This window comes from Narcine bancroftii, chromosome 1 (assembly GCF_036971445.1).
Source record: "Narcine bancroftii isolate sNarBan1 chromosome 1, sNarBan1.hap1, whole genome shotgun sequence".
NCBI classification, from domain to species: domain Eukaryota; kingdom Metazoa; phylum Chordata; class Chondrichthyes; order Torpediniformes; family Narcinidae; genus Narcine; species Narcine bancroftii.
In genome coordinates this window covers 441130132-441149934 of record NC_091469.1, presented here as the reverse complement: position 1 = coordinate 441149934, position 19803 = coordinate 441130132, and the positions used below count along the sequence as shown (strand labels likewise).

The following is a 19803-nucleotide window of genomic DNA, read 5'->3' as shown; positions in this document are numbered from 1 at the left end:
GCCTAAAGCTGGCTGTTTTTTTTCCAGAATTGCTTTCTAGAACTGTTTCTACAAGGTAAATGTGCTGAAAATTACTATTTCTGCACTATAAAGTGAACTTTTTTTTAATAGCCAAAATTTGATATGATAATTTGAATATTACAATGTTATTAACAAAAAGAAAAATGAAGTTACATTTTTTCAAAAAAATGAAGTAACATTTTTCTGATCTCTTCTCTTTCTTCTTCTTCTTCTTTTCTTTGGCTTGGCTTTGAGATTTATGGAGGGGGTAAAAAGTCCACGTCAGCTGCAGGCTCGTTTGTGGCTGACCAGTCCGATGCGGGACAGGCAGACACGATTGCAGCGGTTGCAAGGGAAAATTGGTTGGTTGGGGTTGGGTGTTGGGTTTTTCCTCCTTTGCCTTTTGTCAGTGAGGTGGGCTCTGCGGTCTTCTTCAAAGGAGGCTGCTGCCCGCCAAACTGTGAGGCGCCAAGATGCACGGTTTGAGGCGTTATCAGCCCACTGGCGGTGGTCAATGTGGCAGGCACCAAGAGATTTCTTTAGGCAGTCCTTGTACCTTTTCTTTGGTGCACCTCTGTCACGGTGGCCAGTGGAGAGCTCGCCATATAATACGATCTTGGGAAGGCGATGGTCCTCCATTCTGGAAACGTGACCCATCCAGCGCAGCTGGATCTTCAGCAGCGTGGACTCGATGCTGTCGACCTCTGCCATCTCGAGTACCTCGACGTTAGGGGTGTGAGCGCTCCAATGGATGTTGAGGATGGAGCGGAGACAACGCTGGTGGAAGCGTTCTAGGAGCCGTAGGTGGTGCCGGTAGAGGACCCATGATTCGGAGCCGAACAGGAGTGTGGGTATGACAACGGCTCTGTATACGCTTATCTTTGTGATCTAGACAGAGAGGTATTGGTTATTTTTATTATGTGATTTCAGGTAGTAGGCTAATTTATTTTCACCAAACTCTTGTTTCATTTTCAGGCTAATTTATTTCCACCAAACTCTTGTTTCATTTTCAGGCTAATTTATTTCCACCAAACTCTTGTTTCATTTTCAGGCTAATTTATTTCCACCAAACTCTTGTTTCATTTTCAGGCTAATTTATTTCCACCAAACTCTTGTTTCATTTTCAGGCGAAGATGGATCTGGTAAAACTACTTTAATAGCAAAACTACAAGGAGTGGATGATTACAAGAAAGGACGAGGAATGGAGTTCCTGTACCTGGATGTTCATGATGAAGATATTGAAGGTGAGCACAATTCCATGGTGGCATTTTTTTCTTCCACTAATATTATGTGCTTGAACACTGGTGATTTTTTCTTTTTATAAAAATGTAAACACCTGTGGTCTGGAGATAACATCCCCTTTGGATAATGAACCGTACTCGATTAGGGAGCTTATAAGAAAGAAATCCTTGGGAGGTAGTGATCATAATATAATGGAATTCACTCTGCAGTTTCAGAAGCAGAAGCTTAAGTCAGATGTATCAATGTTACAATTAAGTACATATAACTATAGTGGATTGAGAGAGGAGCTGGCCAAAATTGATTGGAAGAGGACCCCAGCAGGAAAGACTGTGGAGCAGCAATGGCAGGAGTTCTGGGGATAATTCAGAAGTCACAGGATAGGTTCATCCCAAAGAAGAAGAAGCAATCTAAGGGGAAGGTGTGGCTGAAAAGAAAACTCAAAGAAAACATGAAAGAAAGAGGGCATACAGTCTTTCAAACATTACTGTGAAGCTAGAGGATTGAGTAGTATTTAAAAGCAAATAGAATGCAACTTAAAAAGGCAATAAAGGAAGAAAAAATGAAATATGAAGTCAAGTTTGCCAGTAAAAGGGGACACCTATAGTTTTTAGTAAAAGAGAAGGGTGGACATCAGACCACTGAAAAATGATGGGGAAATAATGGGGAACAAAGAAAAGGTAAATGAACTGAATACAGTAGGTATTTTGTGACAGTCTTTACTATGGAAGACACCGGTGACATGGCAGAAATTCGAGAATTATGGGGCAGAAAGGAGTTTATTTGCTATTAAGAAGAGGTGCATGGGAAACCAAAGGGGCTGATGATGGATGTCACTAGGTTGGATGCACTACACCTCAATGATGGTTGTCCATTTCTCGGTGCTCTGGTTACAGATTCATCTGCCATAGAACTAATGGAATTACAGGAGGACCTGGATCTGAAGATGATCCTAGTCTACAAGCAAGTTCCAGAAATAAAATATACTGAACTAAAGAAAACCAGTGTGTGATTCATCTCAATTTTCAGCAAAGCATTCTGCTGTGAATTACTACGCACTCTCATGAAGAGATTGTGGAGTCTTTAGCGATGATCTTTCAAAAATCACTAGATTCCATAGTGGTTCTAGAGGTTTGGATAGTGCATAAGTCTCTCCATTCTTTCAGAAGGGAGAGAGATAAATGACAAGGAATTATAGACCAGCTGCAGGCAAGATTCTAGAATCCATTTTTACGGATGAGGGTTCAGGATACATGAAAGCACAAGATAAAAAAGAACAATGTCAGTATGGTTTCCTTCAGGACTTATATTACTTGACAAATCTGTTGGAAATCTTTGAGTAAATAACTAGCAAAACAGACAAAGTAGAGTCAATGAATGCTAATTATTTGGATTTTCATAAGGCCTTTTACAAGGTGCCACACCCAAGGGTATAAAATAAGATAGGTGTGCATGGTATTACAGGAAAGGTATCAGCATGGGTAGAAGGTTGGCTGACTGGCAGAAGGCAGAGTGGGAATAAAGGGGGTCTTCTTAGGCTGGCTGCAGGTGCCTAGTTGTGTTCTTCGAGGGTTGGAGTTGGGTCTGCTATTTTTCACATAGCATGTAAATGATTTAGATCAGGGTGGCCAAACTTGTTTAACGCAAGACCCATATACGATAAAATTTAGAAGTTTGAGAACCACAAGACATGAAAAAATATTACATTCACATTTTTACTCTTATATGCACATTTTGTTACAAAACTTTTATGTATTAAGAAACACATGTCTGTAATAATATTTGTTCATGTATGTAGTTTTTAAACTGCTAATTTGTGCAGTTTCAATAATCAAAACGTACCCATACCAAATACCGTACTTTCAAAATACTGACCATCTTGGCAGTGAGTCATTGAAAATTCTACTGATATGTTGTCATAGCTGTACTAATTAGCTGTCAAATGTTGATTTATAAGGATTGAATGATGCTTTGACTCCACAATCTCTTCATGAGAGTGCGTAGTAATTCACAGCAGAATGCTTTGCTGAAAATTGAAATGAGTCACACACTGGTTTTCTTTAGTTCAGAATATTTTATTTCTGGAACTTGATTCCAGAACTCGATTGTAGACTAAGATTTATGGATCATCTTTCGATCCAGGTCCTCCTGTAATTCCATTAGTTCTATAGCAGATGAATCTGTAACCAGAGCACTGAGAATTGGACAACCATCATTGATCACATCAAGAAAGATGAAGCAGGGTTTCAGCTTTTGCAAGTCTTCAAACCTGGCTAGGAAATTATCAAGGAGACCTTGTAATTTATTTTTGAATTCTTCCAGTTTGTGGTCTTTCATTTCAATATCAAGGGATGTATTTACTCTCCTTTTGAGATTGGGAAAGTGGCTGAAACAATCTTCTAATCCATCCGCAGCAAAAGCGACCTCCCCATACCCAACCATTTCAATTTTGAGTCATGCTCTCAAGCTCACATGTCTGTCTATGGCCTTTCACACTACCCCACCCAGACTGGAAGAACAGAACCTCATTTTTTGTCTGGGCAAAAATTAACCCTAGGGTTAATTTCTCCAACCCTAGGGCATGAACATTGAGTTTACTGCATTCCACTAATCAGCTTGCCTTTCTTCCACCTTCCCCCTCCTTAAACTAGTCATTCCAGTTTCTACTTCCTTTCTCTCTCCACTTAGCCTAGACTTCTCCCCCCACTTTCAATCGGTCCTTTCCCCACATCCCCCACCCACAACATCTCGCACTCTCACCACCTCCCCTCCCCCTTCCCCTTTTGTTCGGGCATTTCTCATGTTCTCCCACATCTTGATGAAAGGCTCAGGCCTGAAATGTTGGTGATGTATCTTTATCTTTGCTACGTAAAAGCACTGTTTGACCTGCAGAGTTTCTCCAGCATTTGTGTGTTTTTTCACTTAACCACTGTGTCAACAGAATCCTGTGTTTTACCTCAGAAACGATCCTATCCTTCCCTTGGCATGCCAAGTTGAGAGTTTGTAGATGATTCATTATTTCAATAAGGAGCATTAGATCTTGCATCCATTCCTCAGTTTCCTGTTGAGGATGAATCTTTTGTTCAAAAAAAGTAATAATATGCTCCAACAAATTCACAAACCTACACAAGACATTGTTGGTTAACAGCCGCCTCACACTGCAGTAGAACGAGACATCACTGGGTTTATCTTCAAGCTCGATTTTTCAATAAATGCTTTGAACTGTCGATGAGTCTTCCCATTTAAGCATATGAAATTGACAATTTCAAGGACAGATTTCATAACATCTTCATACCTGAAGTACCTGGCTGCCAGGTTCTCATGATGAATAATGCAATGAACAGGGAGCAACTCTGGAAAGCTGGGATTAATGCAATTAATCCTGTATTTTTTCCCACCATAGTAGATGCTCCATCTGTTGCAACACTGACGAGTTTATCCAGTAGAAAACATAAGCATTTGTTAAAGCTCTTTCAAACTGATTTTTCAAAAGAAATCAACATCATGAGTTGTTTCTTTAAGTGCGACAAAGTCTAACATCTGTTCTTTCACAGTTACAACAGAGGAAACATAACACACAAATACCACCTGTTGTGGGTTGTCTTGTATGTCTAGATTCGTCAAGAGCTAAGGTAAATTCACTGCCTACATCGCAGCCACATGTGCCACAATCACAGATCACAAGCCATATCCACAAACACTTCACAGCCAACATATTTTCGTGAGCTGCACATACATGTCAAAGAGCTGCATGTGGCTCGCAAGCTGTGGTTTGGCCACCCCGGATTTAGATAATTGAATTACTTGCTTTGTGGCCACATTTGTGGTTGATAAAAAGATAGGTGGAGGGATGGGAAGTGTTGAAGAAGCAGGGAGTCTGCAGAAGGACAGGTAGGGAAAATGGAGAAAGAAGAGCTAGATGTAATATAGTGCAAGGAAGTAAGTGTATGGCACTTTGAGAGAAGGGATAAAGACATAGACTATTTTGTAAATGGGGAGAAAATTCAGAAAGCAGAGGCCCAAAGGGACTTGGGAGTTTTAGTGCAGCATTCCATAAAGGTTAATTTACAGATTAGCATTCATTTTGAGAAGGCAAAGATATGAAGCTTTAGCATAGCAAGGTATTGGTCAGACCACTCTTGAAGTATTGTGAGCAGTTTAAGACCCCAAGCTCAAGGAAGGATGTGCTGGCATTGGAGAGGGATGTTTACATGAATGATCTCGGGGATGAGAGGGTAAATGTATGAACTCTGGGCCTATACTCGCTAAAGTTTAGAAGGATTGGGGGGGGTGGGGGGGGAATCTCATTGAAGCATGCTGAATATTGAAAGGGCTGGTTATATTAGATATGGAGAAGATGTTTTCAGCAGTGGGAGAATCTAGGTTGAGAGGGCACAGCTTCATAATAAAAGGACATCCCTTTGGAACAGGAATGAATGGAAATTTCTACACCAAGAGAGTGGTGATTCTGTGGAATTCATTACCACAGGCAGCTGTGGAGCCCATCATTGGGTCAATTTAAAGAAAGGTTCATAGTTTCTTGATTAGAAAGGGTGCCAAAGGTTATGGGGAGATAGCAGGGAAATAGGGTTAAAGGGAAGAATACATCAGCGATGGGCAAAACTATGCTCCTATCTTATGGTCAGACCTTGAGGATTCTAATTACATCTGTCGTCCCAGGGGTGTACTTCCTTATCCTGCTCAATGGAGCTGCTGTAAGTTAAGCAATTCCAGTCAAAGCATCTTAGGCAATGGCTTCTCCTTCAAGCCTTGAGAATTACCTTTGACATCCTCAGTGTATCTATTCACTCTGGGTCTTTGTTATATTGCTCTTGTTATATTGCTCTTGGCAATATACCATTTCTTTTCACTCATCACACTGCCAGCCACCATCCACCTTGTTTACCATCAGCTGAAAATGGTTCATGGCTGCTGACATTATAGATAAAGCTGTGCAGTTATAGTTGAGATTTTACTTTGCATTACTTTTTGACACAGTTGTCAAAATATGATAACACAGCAACCAGGAGGTAGAAGTTGTTTCAGGCTGAAGATATTTATTTGCTGCTACTCCATCTGTGACTAGAATGATGCACTGTGATTTGGAGACTTGTACATGAGAGAGAATGTAATATTTGTTTGAGTCAAATATTTGTGTATTTTGTTGTGCCATCAGATGTGATGTCCAAAAGGATTCTAGGTTTAGTAGCCTCCATATATAATAACCACCAAGCAAATTTAGTTTACTTTTGTCTGAGGTTGCCGGCACACCATTTCCTTGTTTCCTATAATTTTAGACGTCTGACTGTTCTTTCTTTTCTGAGCATCTCAGATGGGCTTGCTTTGATGTGTTTAGAAGAAGATACATTTAATGTAACACAAAGTCTGAATTGGGGGAGGTGTAAAGCTAAATTAATTTATGTTTGATTTTCTTTTAAGTACTGTAACTAAAAGACCCTGCCTGACATATTTCTATCACTGGAAATTGTGGGTGAATTTGTGATATGGTTGAGGTGTAAGGGGTCTAAATTATATTTTTTATATCTCTCCTTATTGACAGATCACACTCACTGCAATGTTTGGATCTTGGATGGAGACACTTACTATAAAGGTCTCCTGAAGTTTGCAATTACTGCTGATAACGTGAAAGATATCCTGCTTATGATGGTGGTGGACATGTCTCGGCCATGGATGATCATGGATTCATTACAGAAATGGGTCAATGTTATTCAAGCACATATTGAGACATTGAAACTACCAACTGGAGAAAAGAAAGAAATGGAACAGAGTTGTAAGTACTGTACGGACATAGTTATATTTAGAGGATGTGATGATTGAATACTGAGATCTTCATATTTTGTATTAAAAGTTAATGCTTGTCCACATAAACCTGTTTTGTTTATAGTTAGATATGTCTATTTAGTTTGATTGACACAAAGCCTGTGGCAGAAGAAAGTGTTTTAATAAAACTCTATCTTCCATTTAATTAAAATTGGAAACCAGGGAAGAAATGCAATTTTTGAATTTCTATTGGTTCAAAAAAAAGCTGTATCTGAGATTGTGGATTTTTACTTTCTCTAATATTTGTTTAAGATTTCAGTGCTCAAGAACTAAAATTGATAAAGCATTAAGTTGATCAGGAAAATTACATTCATTATTTTAATGGCATTTTACTTTGGCCCTGGAAGAGCTAATCTTGAATTTTCCAATAGGTCACTTGTATTGCACAGTGTCGGTGCTGACATTACACAATGAATGTTTCCTTGATATAGCCAATATGTATTTTATCTTTTGAGGAAAAAGGAATTCTAAGTACCTTAACTTCGGTTGTTGTTTTTCAATGTGAAGATTTTTGCAAATCGTATTCTATAAAAATAAAATACAGGCCTTCAGGTTTTTTCCCTGAAATGTTAATACATATTGGATATTGAACCAAGATCAACTTTCAGATTGTTTTATTACTAATGAATCTTTCAGTCATTAACACTAAATATACTTTTGGGGTGGCACGGTTAGTGTAGCGGTTAGCGCAATGCCATATCAGCGCCAGCGATCAGGGCTAGGGTTCAAATCCCATGCTGTCTGTAAGAAGTTTGTATGTTCTCCCTGTGTCTGCATGGGTTTTCCCCAGGGGCTCTGGTTTTCTCCCACCATTTGAAACATTCTGGGGGGGGGGGTTTAGGTTAATTGAGTGTAATTGGGAGGCATGAACTGTAAGGTAAAACATCATGAGATGGGAATGTGTAAGGAGTTACCCTGTGCAGGGCTGTAACAAGATGTGAATGCATCCTTGTACTTACAAGATAAGAGAGACATTGATGGATTGAGAGGCAGGAAGCTAGCAGGGAAAGGATAGCAACAGTTTTAGTCATTGGACAAGTAATGATATGATGATGTTCTAAGCATGTATCCAAGGGTATAAAAAATCACCATTTTGCTGATAACGGCAGAATGCATTCTCCGACTAACTTTGTTAGTTGCAAGTGTTACAATCCGGTAATAAAGAACAAAGAACCCTGATTTCGACTCAGTCTGGTGTTTGTCTCACTCATTCATGAACAAAGCAGACCTAACAGAACCCATGGACAGAAAGGGCCTTGTTAATATGCTGTATATCGAAATTTTAAAAATAAATGTAAATTTTTTTTAAAAGTAAAAATAATAAATAAATGATCTTTGCCATTTGTCAAATTTATCTTTGTAATCTACCAGTTCTTTACTAAGGCTGAAAATAGTCTTCTAAGTATGCTTCTTCAAATATATTTGTTTCATTTTTAAAAAGTTTCCTATTAAACATAGATGTATTCTTCTCTTAAAAATGTACTGAGGCTGTTGGCTTCTGTGTATGGTTACAAAACATTTGCCTCCTGCAAGAAGTTGTAGAAGATGAAGGAAGAGGAAAAGCTTTTAGTTTACAATCTTCCAGAAAAGGATCTTGGACTACTTGGTATTTTCCATTTCAAATTCCATTCTTGGAGAACACAAACCAGTCCTCAACGAGGGGTCAGCAGTGCAAAGGATTAAGAACTTTCAAATTTCTGGATGTCATAATCTCTGAAAACCTATCCTGGGGCCTCCATGTCGATACTATCATGAAGAAGGCTTTGCAACAGCTATATTTCATGAGGAGTTTGGAGAGATTTGGTATGTCTCCAAAGACTTGCAAATCTCTACATGGAGACCATTCTTACTGGTTGCATCACTGTCTGGTATGGAGATATCAATACACAGGACAGGAAAAGACGACAGAGAAGCCAGTGCCATCACTTCATTAAGAATATCTACAAGGGCAGTGTCTTAAAAAAGCAGCCTCTATTGTGATGGGCCCAGAAGACCCCAAAACCCAGCAGCAACAGAAATTCACCAAGACAAATGGTTACTTTAACAAAAGTTGCTTTTAATTATCTTTAAACATATGAACGGGATCAAATTTTAACATATTACTATTAACTGAACCTAACTTTACCCCCTTCTAATTCACATGTATGTAATGTGTATTGTGACAGATTATGTTATATTTTATATTGTATATAGATATGTTTTAAAGGATATAAATTGTGTGGGGGGTTTTAGTTAGAACACACACAGATACAAACACTTCAAATCTTTGGCAATTTGGATAATTAACTGCCAAAATAAACAATTTTGTGTATTCCCTTGCCATAAAATTGTCACCTCTTTGCTCACTCAATTAATTTCTATCTCTTGGTAGCTTCCTTCTGTCCTCACCACAAAATAGTTCCCTCTCAACTCTGTGGCATCAGCAAATTTTGCAACAATATCTTCAGTGCCTTTTTCTGAATCATTCATCTTAATTGTAAAAGGTCAAGGTACCAGCACAACATGCCACACCACTGGTTATATCAAGCTAACCAGAGAAAGAAAAGTGTCCCCACTCTCCTGTATCATTAAGTCTCACACCAAGTTATTTTAAATTTAAATTTAACATACAGCACTGTAACAGGCCCACGAGCTCATGCTACCCAATTACACCCAATTGACCTACAACCCCTGGTACGTTTTCAAGGGTGGGAGGAAACTGGAGTCCATGGGAAAAACCCACGCAGACACGGGAAGAACGTATAAACTCCTTACAGACAGCGTGGGACTCAAACCCCAGTCCTGATCGCTGGAACTGTAACAGCATTGCACTAACCGCAGTTAACCATACTGCCCCAAAATTGTGCAATAGTTTTTGTTGCATAATCTAAGCAAACATCTTCTCGAAATCTTCACAGAATGTTGCTTCTTCAGTTCCAGTAACCCCATCTTAACCCTATCTGATTACTTTGAATATTTACAAGTGGCCTGCTGTAATGTGATAAGTTTCCAATACTTGTTCTGTGACAGACATCATGATAACTGATGTTCACTGCTTTTGATATCCTCTCTTTTTGAAAAGAGAAGTTACCTTTGCTACTTTCCAATATAATGGAATTTTCACCAAAATGGGAATTTGGGAAAAATAAAAGCAATGCAATCAACTTCTTTTATTTCATCTCCAAGATTAAATTCATAATGACCTGATTACTTATCAGCTACCCTAATAATTGTAAATTTTCTGAATGCCTCCCTTACAATTTCTGACCTTCAGGTACATCTGTGGCATTGCTTACATCCTCTGGTGTAAATCCCCATTTAATTCATGTCCATGTTTTCGATTATTAATTCCATGGAATCAATTTCTATAGTACCAACATTAATTTATTAACTTTTGTAGTGTTACAGGATATGTTAGAATAGTTATGGGTAAAATATGGCTTTAAAAGAGATAAATTGTGGGAGCTTAGTTTAGGTTACACAAACAGGGTAACACTTCGCAAAAGACATTCTCATTTAAAATGCAAGAGCTTTGCTGAAGTGAGACATTGTGTCACCAGTGATTTTGCAGAGACAATAGAACTGCTCTGGAAAGAATGCCACATGGAGGTACAAATGGAACAAAGTCCAGACTCGTATACTGAGAAGAGCCCTGTAAGAAGTCGTAGGGTTTTTACAAGCAGAGAGAGAAAAACAGACAGATGCTTTCTTTTTTGGAGAGAGAGAGATATCAGCTCTACAGCAGCAGTTGAGGCTGCAAAATGGCAAGCTGGCAGGCTTGTTGAAAACCCCATTTTGAAGACGGGTTGTGAGTTCTAAGTTCAACCTGTTGTCCTTACAAGAGGAAATGGCTGGCTAGAGTCTTCTGTAAATAAGCTGTAGAAATTCTATACTTGGCGCCAAAATGCTTCTCCAGTAGCCACTTGTCTTGTCTGAATCCTACATTAGGATTTGTACTCTTTATAAGATCTTGTGGTGGTCCTCTCGTGAACTGCTGCGAATAATATAAACAATCCTGGCTTTGACACCTAATTTCAATACTGTTTCAAAGCGTTTTATAAATGATTGGAATTCAAGGGGGTCACCATATAAAAAAAAAGTTGAATCTCTTTCTTGGGCAGAGCAGAAAATGTCTGTAACTGCCGTAATGATGCCGCTGACTCCTCTTGCCTTGTCATGCCTAGGCGTATGTTACTTTGTTTACCCAGATTTCTATACTTGCCAGAAGCACCTGATATGACCCTCCATAATATGGCATTTGGCTCCCATGTCTGTCCAATGCAGCCATCATTGGGGTTTGAACATTAGCTCCTTAAATCAACCTGATTAATTTGGGATTTTTCACATCTCACATCCATGCCTTAACCTCCCTGGTTTATGACCAAGCACGTCTTGTGACATAGCATTGGCTCAACACCGAGTCTTAATCTGTCTAGTTCATGACCATTGACAATTTATGGTTCTATCACTGGCTCAGCCATATGCCTAGACCTGTCTTATTTCAGGACCAACCATGTATTGTGATTGTAGCACTGGCTGAGCTTTGGTATTCAATATTTTCTTTTTCTGGAGTCCTTCCTCAAAACTTGATGCTTTTGATAATTTACTTGGAGCATCAAATACCCCTGAGCCTTCTAGTGTCTGTGACCTGGCCTCATTAACAGCAATTTTTCTGTCCAGTTCCAGTTGCTCCTTTTGCCTTTTTAGCTGCACTTCCTCCATTCTTAGCTGCTCCTCCTGCAGCTCTTTTTCCATCCGCAGCTGCACCTCTTCCTCTCCATCACTTGACCTGTAGCTCCTTTTCCATCCGCAGCTGCTCCTCTTTTGGTTGTTGCCACACCCGTGCCATTCTTATTCACTCCTCCTTATCTTCCAAGTCAAATTTAAAGTGAAGCATTGCTTTTTTCCACTTTAAGAGCTGCCATGTCTGCTTGATTCAGTACCACTTGAAACTTTGGAGCCTGCTCTCAAGCTCCTGCTGGAAGTATTTTTTTTTAAATTTTTTATTTTTCACACCATAAATCACATTAGCCATGATATACACTTTTTCTTTTTCACACATTTACAGTGACTTTTTCTCCCCCCCCCCCTCCCTCCTCCCAAGCCACCCCCCCACCCCCCCCCTCTCATCCATTTTAGGTATACAATCTAGGTTGCATTAATTCAGACAATGTTGTCATTCAACAAAAATACACCAGAAATTCTACTGAGTCCATTCTTTTCTTTCCTTCTCCTTCCATCAACTTAGGTAATGTTTGTCCCCGGTAGGTTTTCGCTATTGTATTTAATGTAAGGCTCCCATACTTGTTTGAATATTTCAATATTATTTCTTAAACTATATGTTATTTTTTTCTAATGGAATACATTTATTCATTTCTATATACCATTGTTGTATTTTCAAATTATCTTCCAATTTCCAGGTTGACATAATACATTTTTTTGCTACGGCTAGGGCTATCTTAACAAATCTTTTTTGTGCATCTTCCAAGTCAATTCCAAATTCTTTATTTTTTATGTTACTTAGGAGAAAGATCTCTGGATTCTTTGGTATATTGTTTTCAGTTATTTTATTTAATATCTGATTGAGATCATCCCAAAATTTTTCTACTCTCACATGTCCAGATTGCATGAATTGTTGTTCCCCTTTCTTTTTTACATCGAAAACATCTATCAGATACTGTTGGGTCCCATTTATTTAACTTTTGCGGTGTAATGTATAGTCTGTGTAACCAATTATATTGTATCATACGCAGCCTCGTATTTATTGTATTTCTCATCGTTCCAGAACATAATTTCTCCCATGTTTCCTTTTTTATCTTTATATTTAAATCTTGTTCCCATTTTTGTTTAGTTTTACCATTTGTTTCCTCATTCTCCTTTTCTTGCAGTTTAATATACATATTTGTTATAAATCTTTTGATTAACATTGTATCTGTAATCACATATTCAAGGTTACTTCCCTCTGGTAAACTCAAATTGCTTCCTAATTTATCTTTCAAGTAGGATCTCAGTTGGTAATATGCCAGCGCTGTATCTCCAGTTATATTGTACTTATCTCTCATTTGTTCAAAGGATAAGAATCTACTTCCTGAAAAACAATTTTCTATTCTTTTAATCCCTTTTTTTCCCCATTTTCTAAAGGAAAGGTTGTCTATTGTAAAAGGGAGTAGCTTATTTTGCGTCAATATTAGTTTTGGTAATTGATAATTTGTTTTATTTCTTTCTACATGAATCTTCTTCCATATATTGAGGAGATGGTGTAATACTGGAGAAGTTCTATGTTGTACCAATTTTTCGTCCCATTTATATAATATGTGTTCAGGTATCTTTTCCCCTATTTTATCTAATTCTAATCTCGTCCAGTCTGGTTTTTCCCTTGTTTGATAAAAATCTGATAGGTACCTTAATTGTGCGGCTCTATAATAATTTTTGAAGTTTGGCAATTGTAAGCCTCCTTGTTTATACCATTCTGTTAATTTATCTAGTGCTATCCTCGGTTTCCCGCCTCTCCATAAAAATTTCCTTATTATTTTCTTTAACTCTTTGAAGAATTTTTCTGTCAGTTGTATTGGCAATGCCTGAAATAAGTATAGTATCCTTGGAAAAATGTTCATTTTAATACGGTTTATCCTTCCTATCAGTGTTAGTGGTAGCTCTTTCCAATGCTCTAAATCGTCCTGTAATTTTTTCATTAGTGGATTGTAATTGAGTTTATATAATTGGCCTAGATTTTTATTTATTTGTACACCTAGGTATCTTATTGCCTGCATTTGCCATCTGAATGGAGATTCCTTCTTAAATTTTGAGAAATCCGCATTATTCATAGGCATTGCTTCACTTTTATTTACGTTTATCTTGTAACCCGACACTTCTCCATATTCCTTCAATTTCTTATATAATTCTTTTATTGATAGTTCTGGTTCTGTTAAGTACACTATAACATCATCCGCAAATAGACTGATTTTATATTCCCTGTCTTTTATTTTTATTCCTTTTATATTATTATCTATTCTTATCAATTCTGCTAGTGGTTCTATAGCTAGCGCAAACAATAAAGGTGATAGTGGGCATCCCTGCCGCGTTGACCTGCTTAAGTTAAATTGCTTTGATACATGTCCATTTACTGTCACTTTCGCTAACGGTCCCTTATATAATGCTTTAATCCAATTAATATACTTCTCCGGTAAACTGAATTTTTGCAATACTTTGAACAAATAATTCCATTCTACTCTGTCGAAGGCCTTCTCTGCGTCTAAAGCAACTGCTACTGCAGGTGCTTTATTTCCTTCTACTGCATGAATTAAGTTAATAAATTTACAAATATTGTCTGTTGTGCGTCTTTATTTGATAAATCCAGTTTGGTCTAAATTTACCATTTTCGGTACCTGTTCTGCTAATCTGTTTGCTAATAGTTTAGCTGTTATCTTATAGTCTGTGTTTAGCAAAGATATTGGTCTATATGACGCTGGTAAGAGTGGATCTTTCCCTTGTTTTAGTATTACTGTAATTATTGCTGTTTTACATGAATCTGGTAAGCTTTGTGTTTCATCAATCTGGTTGATTACATCCAGGAGGGGCGGTATTAATAAATCTTTAAATGTTTTATAGAATTCTATTGGGAATCCATCCTCTCCTGGTGTCTTATTATTTGGTAATTTTTTTATTATCTCTTGTATTTCTACTATTCCAAATGGCTCTGTTAATTTATTTTGTTCCTCTATTTGTAGTTTTGGTAGTTCAATTTTAGTTAGAAATTCATCTATTTTCCCTTCTTTCCCTTCGTTTTCAGTTCGGTATAATTGTTCATAGAATTCTCTAAAGTTTTCCTTAATTTCTTTTGGATTATATGTTATTTGTTTGTCTTTTTTCCTTGATGCCAATACCATTTTCTTAGCTTGTTCTGTCTTAAGCTGCCATGCTAGGATTTTGTGCGTTTTTTCCCCTAGTTCATAATATTTCTGTTTTGTCTTCATTATATTCTTCTCTACCTTATATGTTTGTAATGTTTCATATTTTATTTTTTTATCCGCCAATTCTCTTCTTTTAGTTGTATCTTCCTTCATTGCTAATTTTTTTTCTATGTTTACTATTTCCCTTTCCAACTGCTCTGTTTCCTGATTATAGTCCTTCTTCATCTTGGTTACATAGCTTATTATTTGCCCTCTAATGAATGCTTTCATTGCGTCCCATAGTATAAACTTATCTTCCACTGATTCCGTATTTACTTCAAAATACATTTTTAATTGCTTTTCAATAAATTCTCTAAAATCCTGTCTTTTAAGTAGCATGGGGTTTAATCTCCATCTATACATTCTTGGAGGGATGTCCTCTAGCTTTACTGTCAATATTAAGGGTGAATGGTCCGATAGTATTCTCGCTTTATATTCTGTTTTTCTTACTCTATCCTGCATACTAGCTGATAACAAAAATAGGTCTATTCTTGAGTATGTTTTATGTCTAGCCGAGTAGTATGAGTATTCCTTTTCTTTTGGGTTTTGTTTCCTCCATATATCCAAAAGTTTCATTTCTTGCATTGATTTAATTATAAATTTGGTTACTTTGTTCTTCCTGTTAATTTTTTTCCCCGTTTTATCCATATTTGGATCCAAATTCAGGTTGAAATCCCCTCCTATTAGTATGTTCCCTTGCATATTAGCTACCTTCAAAAAGATATCTTGCATAAACTTTTGATCTTCTTCGTTAGGTGAATATACATTAAGTAGATTCCAAAACTCCGAATATATCTGACATTTTATCATAACATATCTCCCTGCTGGATCTATTATTTCCTCTTCTATTTTAAACGGCACATTTTTACTAATTAATATAGCCACTCCTCTTGCTTTTGAATTATATGATCCTGCTGTTACATGTCCTACCCAATCTCTCTTTAATTTCTTGTGCTCCAATTCAGTTAAGTGTGTTTCTTGGACAAATGCTATATCAATTTTTTCCTGTTTCAGTAAATTTAGTAGTTTCTTCCTTTTAATTTGGTTATGTATTCCATTAATATTTAAAGTCATATAGTTCAGCGTAGCCATTTTATACTTTGTTTATCTTCTCCTTCCGTTTTTCCATCATTACCTTTCCTCCTTTTCCATTTCTGTTTTCTTATTTTCAACTCTTTATAAGACAACATTCCTACAACATCCAACATTTTCCTTATTCTCCTATTTATATCTTCTTTATCCCCAATCTCCCCTTCCCCTCCTGAGTTGTCCTTTATCCCTTGTCGGACAACCATATCTCCCCTCTCCATTTGGGTTTGCGAATTCACTCGCAAGCATCAACTGATTTTGCAGTGACCGCTATTTCTCCCCACCCAGCCCTCCCCAGAAAAGATTTCACTTTTCATATGTAACAAAGGTCACTCTTTTAATTCCCTCCTTATTCTCTCTATTCCATTTCCTTCCCTTATTCATTCTTGTCTATACTATGTATATTTTCCTCTAAGTACAGATACCTTCACATATGCACATTTTATCTATTCACTCTTATACCTCTTTACCCACATACATATCAATCGTGATAATTTTTACTCTCATTACCCATCTTCATCCCTCAGTCTATTTTTGTAATTGTTCTGCAAATTTTCGTGCTTCTTCTGGGTCCGAGAATAGTCTGTTTTGTTGTCCTGGAATAAATATTTTCAATACCGCTGGATGCTTTAGTATAAATTTATACCCTTTCTTCCATAAAATAGCCTTTGCTGTATTGAACTCTTTTCTCTTCTTTAGGAGTTCAAAACTTATATCTGGATAAATGAAGATTTTTTGCCCTTTATACTCCAGTGGTTTGTTGCCCTCTCTTACTTTTTCCATTGTCTTCTCCAGTACCTTTTCTCTTGTAGTATATCTTAGGAATTTTACTACAATAGATCTTGTTTTTTGTTGTGGTTGTGGTTTAGAGGCCAATTCTCTATGTGCCCTTTCTATTTCCATTTCTTGCTGTAGTTCTGGACATCCTAGGGTCTTAGGGATCCAATCTTTTATAAACTCCCTCATATTCTTGCCTTCTTCATCTTCCTTAAGGCCCACTATCTTTATGTTATTTCTTCTGTTATAATTTTCCATTATATCTATTTTTTGAGCTAACAGTTGTGTCTCTATCGCTTTTTTATTAGATTCCTCCAATTTCTTTTTTAAGTCTTCTACCTCCATTTCTGCTGCTACTGCCCGCTCTTCCATCTTGTCCATTTTCTTTCCAATTTCTGTTAAGGTCATATCTATTTTATTCATTTTCTCTTCTGTGTTGTTTATTCTTTTTCTTAAATCATTAAATTCCTGTGTTTGCCATTCTTTAAATGACTCCATGTATCCTTTAATAAGAGAAAGTACCTCCTTTATCTTGCCTTTCTCTTCTTCTTCTATTTCACTGTACTCTTCCTCTTCTTCTTCCTCTGGGTTGGCCATCTGTTGTTTCTTTGTTGCCCTTTTCTTCTCTTCTTTCTTGTTTCCATTGTCTTCTGTGGTCTCTTCTTGCTGCAGGTGTTCTGCAGCTGTCGTTGCCGGCTGTGGAGATCGACTCCCCAGCTGGTCCCCCCTCCCGTCGGTGTGTTTGTTTTCATGCGCGGTTGCGCACTTTTTCTCGGCTCAGCGAGCCATTTTTGTCGTCCATTATCTACCGACTTGAGGGAGCGGGTTTCTCTCTCCACCTCGGGCCTCTTCGAACAGGTAAGGCCTTCACCTTCTTCCTCCGTTGTCTTCTCTTCCTCTCTTCTTACCGTTGATTTCGATTTTTCTTTTTTTGTCGCCATCTTCTTTCCACCTTTATACTCACTTTTTTTTCACTTTTATTTCTGTGCCTTTGTGTTTTCCTTTGTTTTTCCCGACTTTTCTGGAGAGGGCTGGAGTTCACTGTCCGGCCACTACTCCATCACGTGACTCCTCCCTGCTGGAAGTATTTGATACACTATCCTTGGTTCTTATTTCATCCTGTATGGCAGATGTCACCTTAATATCTGACCCGATCTCCATTTTGGATTGCCCATCCTCCTCGCCACTATCTTGTGGCACACCTTGAGACTGATCTTAGTTTCTATTGATGGTTTTTGCAGTAATTCTGTGGGAACTGTATTCCCAACAACTGTAAATTTCTTCTTATCTAGATCCTCCCTCAGTCTTGCTTGAAGAGCCGCTTTGTTTCTATTTGTCACTAATTGCCAAGTTTGCAATTCTTCTATAGTCCGATATCTTTTCGACACAGTTCCTTAGCAGATGCAGCTGCTGCTTCCTCCATTCAGTAGATCGTCGTACTCAGACACCAAACATGCACAATAATCTCTCCAAAACCAAAACAGTCCTCTTAGCATAAGCGGCAGTTGCATCAAACTGTATTCTAGTTTGTAATAAACACAAAGAAGGAACTTCCAATGTCTTACTGCTTCTTCAATGATATTGGTACTGTTGATGTTTGTGCCTTCTTTAGCGATTTGCTCTCAACAGAGCCTAATCGATCCAGTCTTCTCTTCCAAATCCAATTTCCAACTTTCTATGTCTTCAATTCCTTCTATTGACTAATGAATCAATAGGATCGAATTCTGTTGTCTAAATAGTCTTCTATTGACTAACGAGTCAATAGTCCATTTTATTGACTAATGAGTCAATAATTCTAATTCTTTTGACTAAATATTGCAACTATCTTCCTTTATAATTCCTTGGAAAGTATGGAGATGCCATTGTTTTTGACTCGTTAAATGAAAAGTCCGCTCTAAAGTTGCATGAGTTTTTCACAGTTTATTAGAACCTTATCCACTTAGAACTATGATAAAACAATTAAAATATACTTAAAACAGTCAATAAAATGGACAAGAAAATATTAATATGTATTAAAATCTCTTTTATTTCTCTTTCTCTGACATTAATAAGTGCTTCAGGCAATTTCTGCCAATGGCAAATCTGTCTGCCCTACAGCAGACAAAAGCAATTTCATGTACTATGGCACTGTTTTATTTCAATGACAATAAATTGAATCTTGAATATGGTCAAAAGAATTATTCGGAGTGCTGGTTCTAAGCAGTACAAGGGCAAACTCAAACTGATTATTTTAAACAGCAAAGCTAGCTAACCTTGGAATTAGCTGTTAATAGGAGACATGGAATTCGTAAACAATATCCGCTGGCTTCTTGCAAAATATGTTTTGCAAGTCATTTTAACCCTTACAACACTGGTATCCCAATACTGTATTCATAGCCTCCCAAACCAAAATAAAGCCTTTATTTCTGTGTTTTCTGTCTGTTAGCTCCCAATGATTTACGCTCTATAATTTGTTTAAGAATTTCACAGGTGTCACCTTATTGAAGGCCTTCTGAAAGTCCAGATACATTACACAATGGGAAGTTTGTCCTTATCTATTATGCTTGTTGCAGGCTCAAATTCCAATAAATCAAACAAGTTTTTAATAGATCCATGTTGACTGAATACTGTTTTCAAAATGTGTTGACATGACATTATTTATTCTGTAATTTTCCTTACAGTTGATGTAAGGCTCATTGATCTATGCTCCCCTTGATGCTCCCTTTTAAAGTAATGCTTACATTTAGTACTATTCAGTTTTTTTTCATATTCTTATATCTGGAAGATGACAGCTGGCATTTCATAACCATATCTTTCAATACATATAGGATCATTGACATGATCATTTGTTGCCTTTCCATTCTCTAATACACAGAAAGCTATGTATATTATGCATATTATGATTTCAATACCAGTGTGATGAATTGTATATGATAGTACTAACATATTT

The 19803-nt window shown here is 37.3% G+C and overlaps 1 protein-coding gene across 5 annotated transcripts in view; it reads left to right on the top strand.

Annotated features, from left to right (window-relative positions):
* dync1li1 (dynein, cytoplasmic 1, light intermediate chain 1) overlaps positions 1-19803 on the top strand; it is a 91376-nt gene that overhangs the window by 23575 nt on the left and 47998 nt on the right. For all 5 annotated transcript variants that reach the window (XM_069914404.1, XM_069914403.1, XM_069914405.1 and 2 more), the window contains 2 exons: positions 1128-1244; positions 6800-7030. In XM_069914404.1, coding sequence (XP_069770505.1) covers positions 1202-1244; positions 6800-7030 — 274 coding nt within the window. In that variant the 5' untranslated portion in view covers positions 1128-1201. The remainder of the gene's footprint in view (positions 1-1127; positions 1245-6799; positions 7031-19803) is intronic.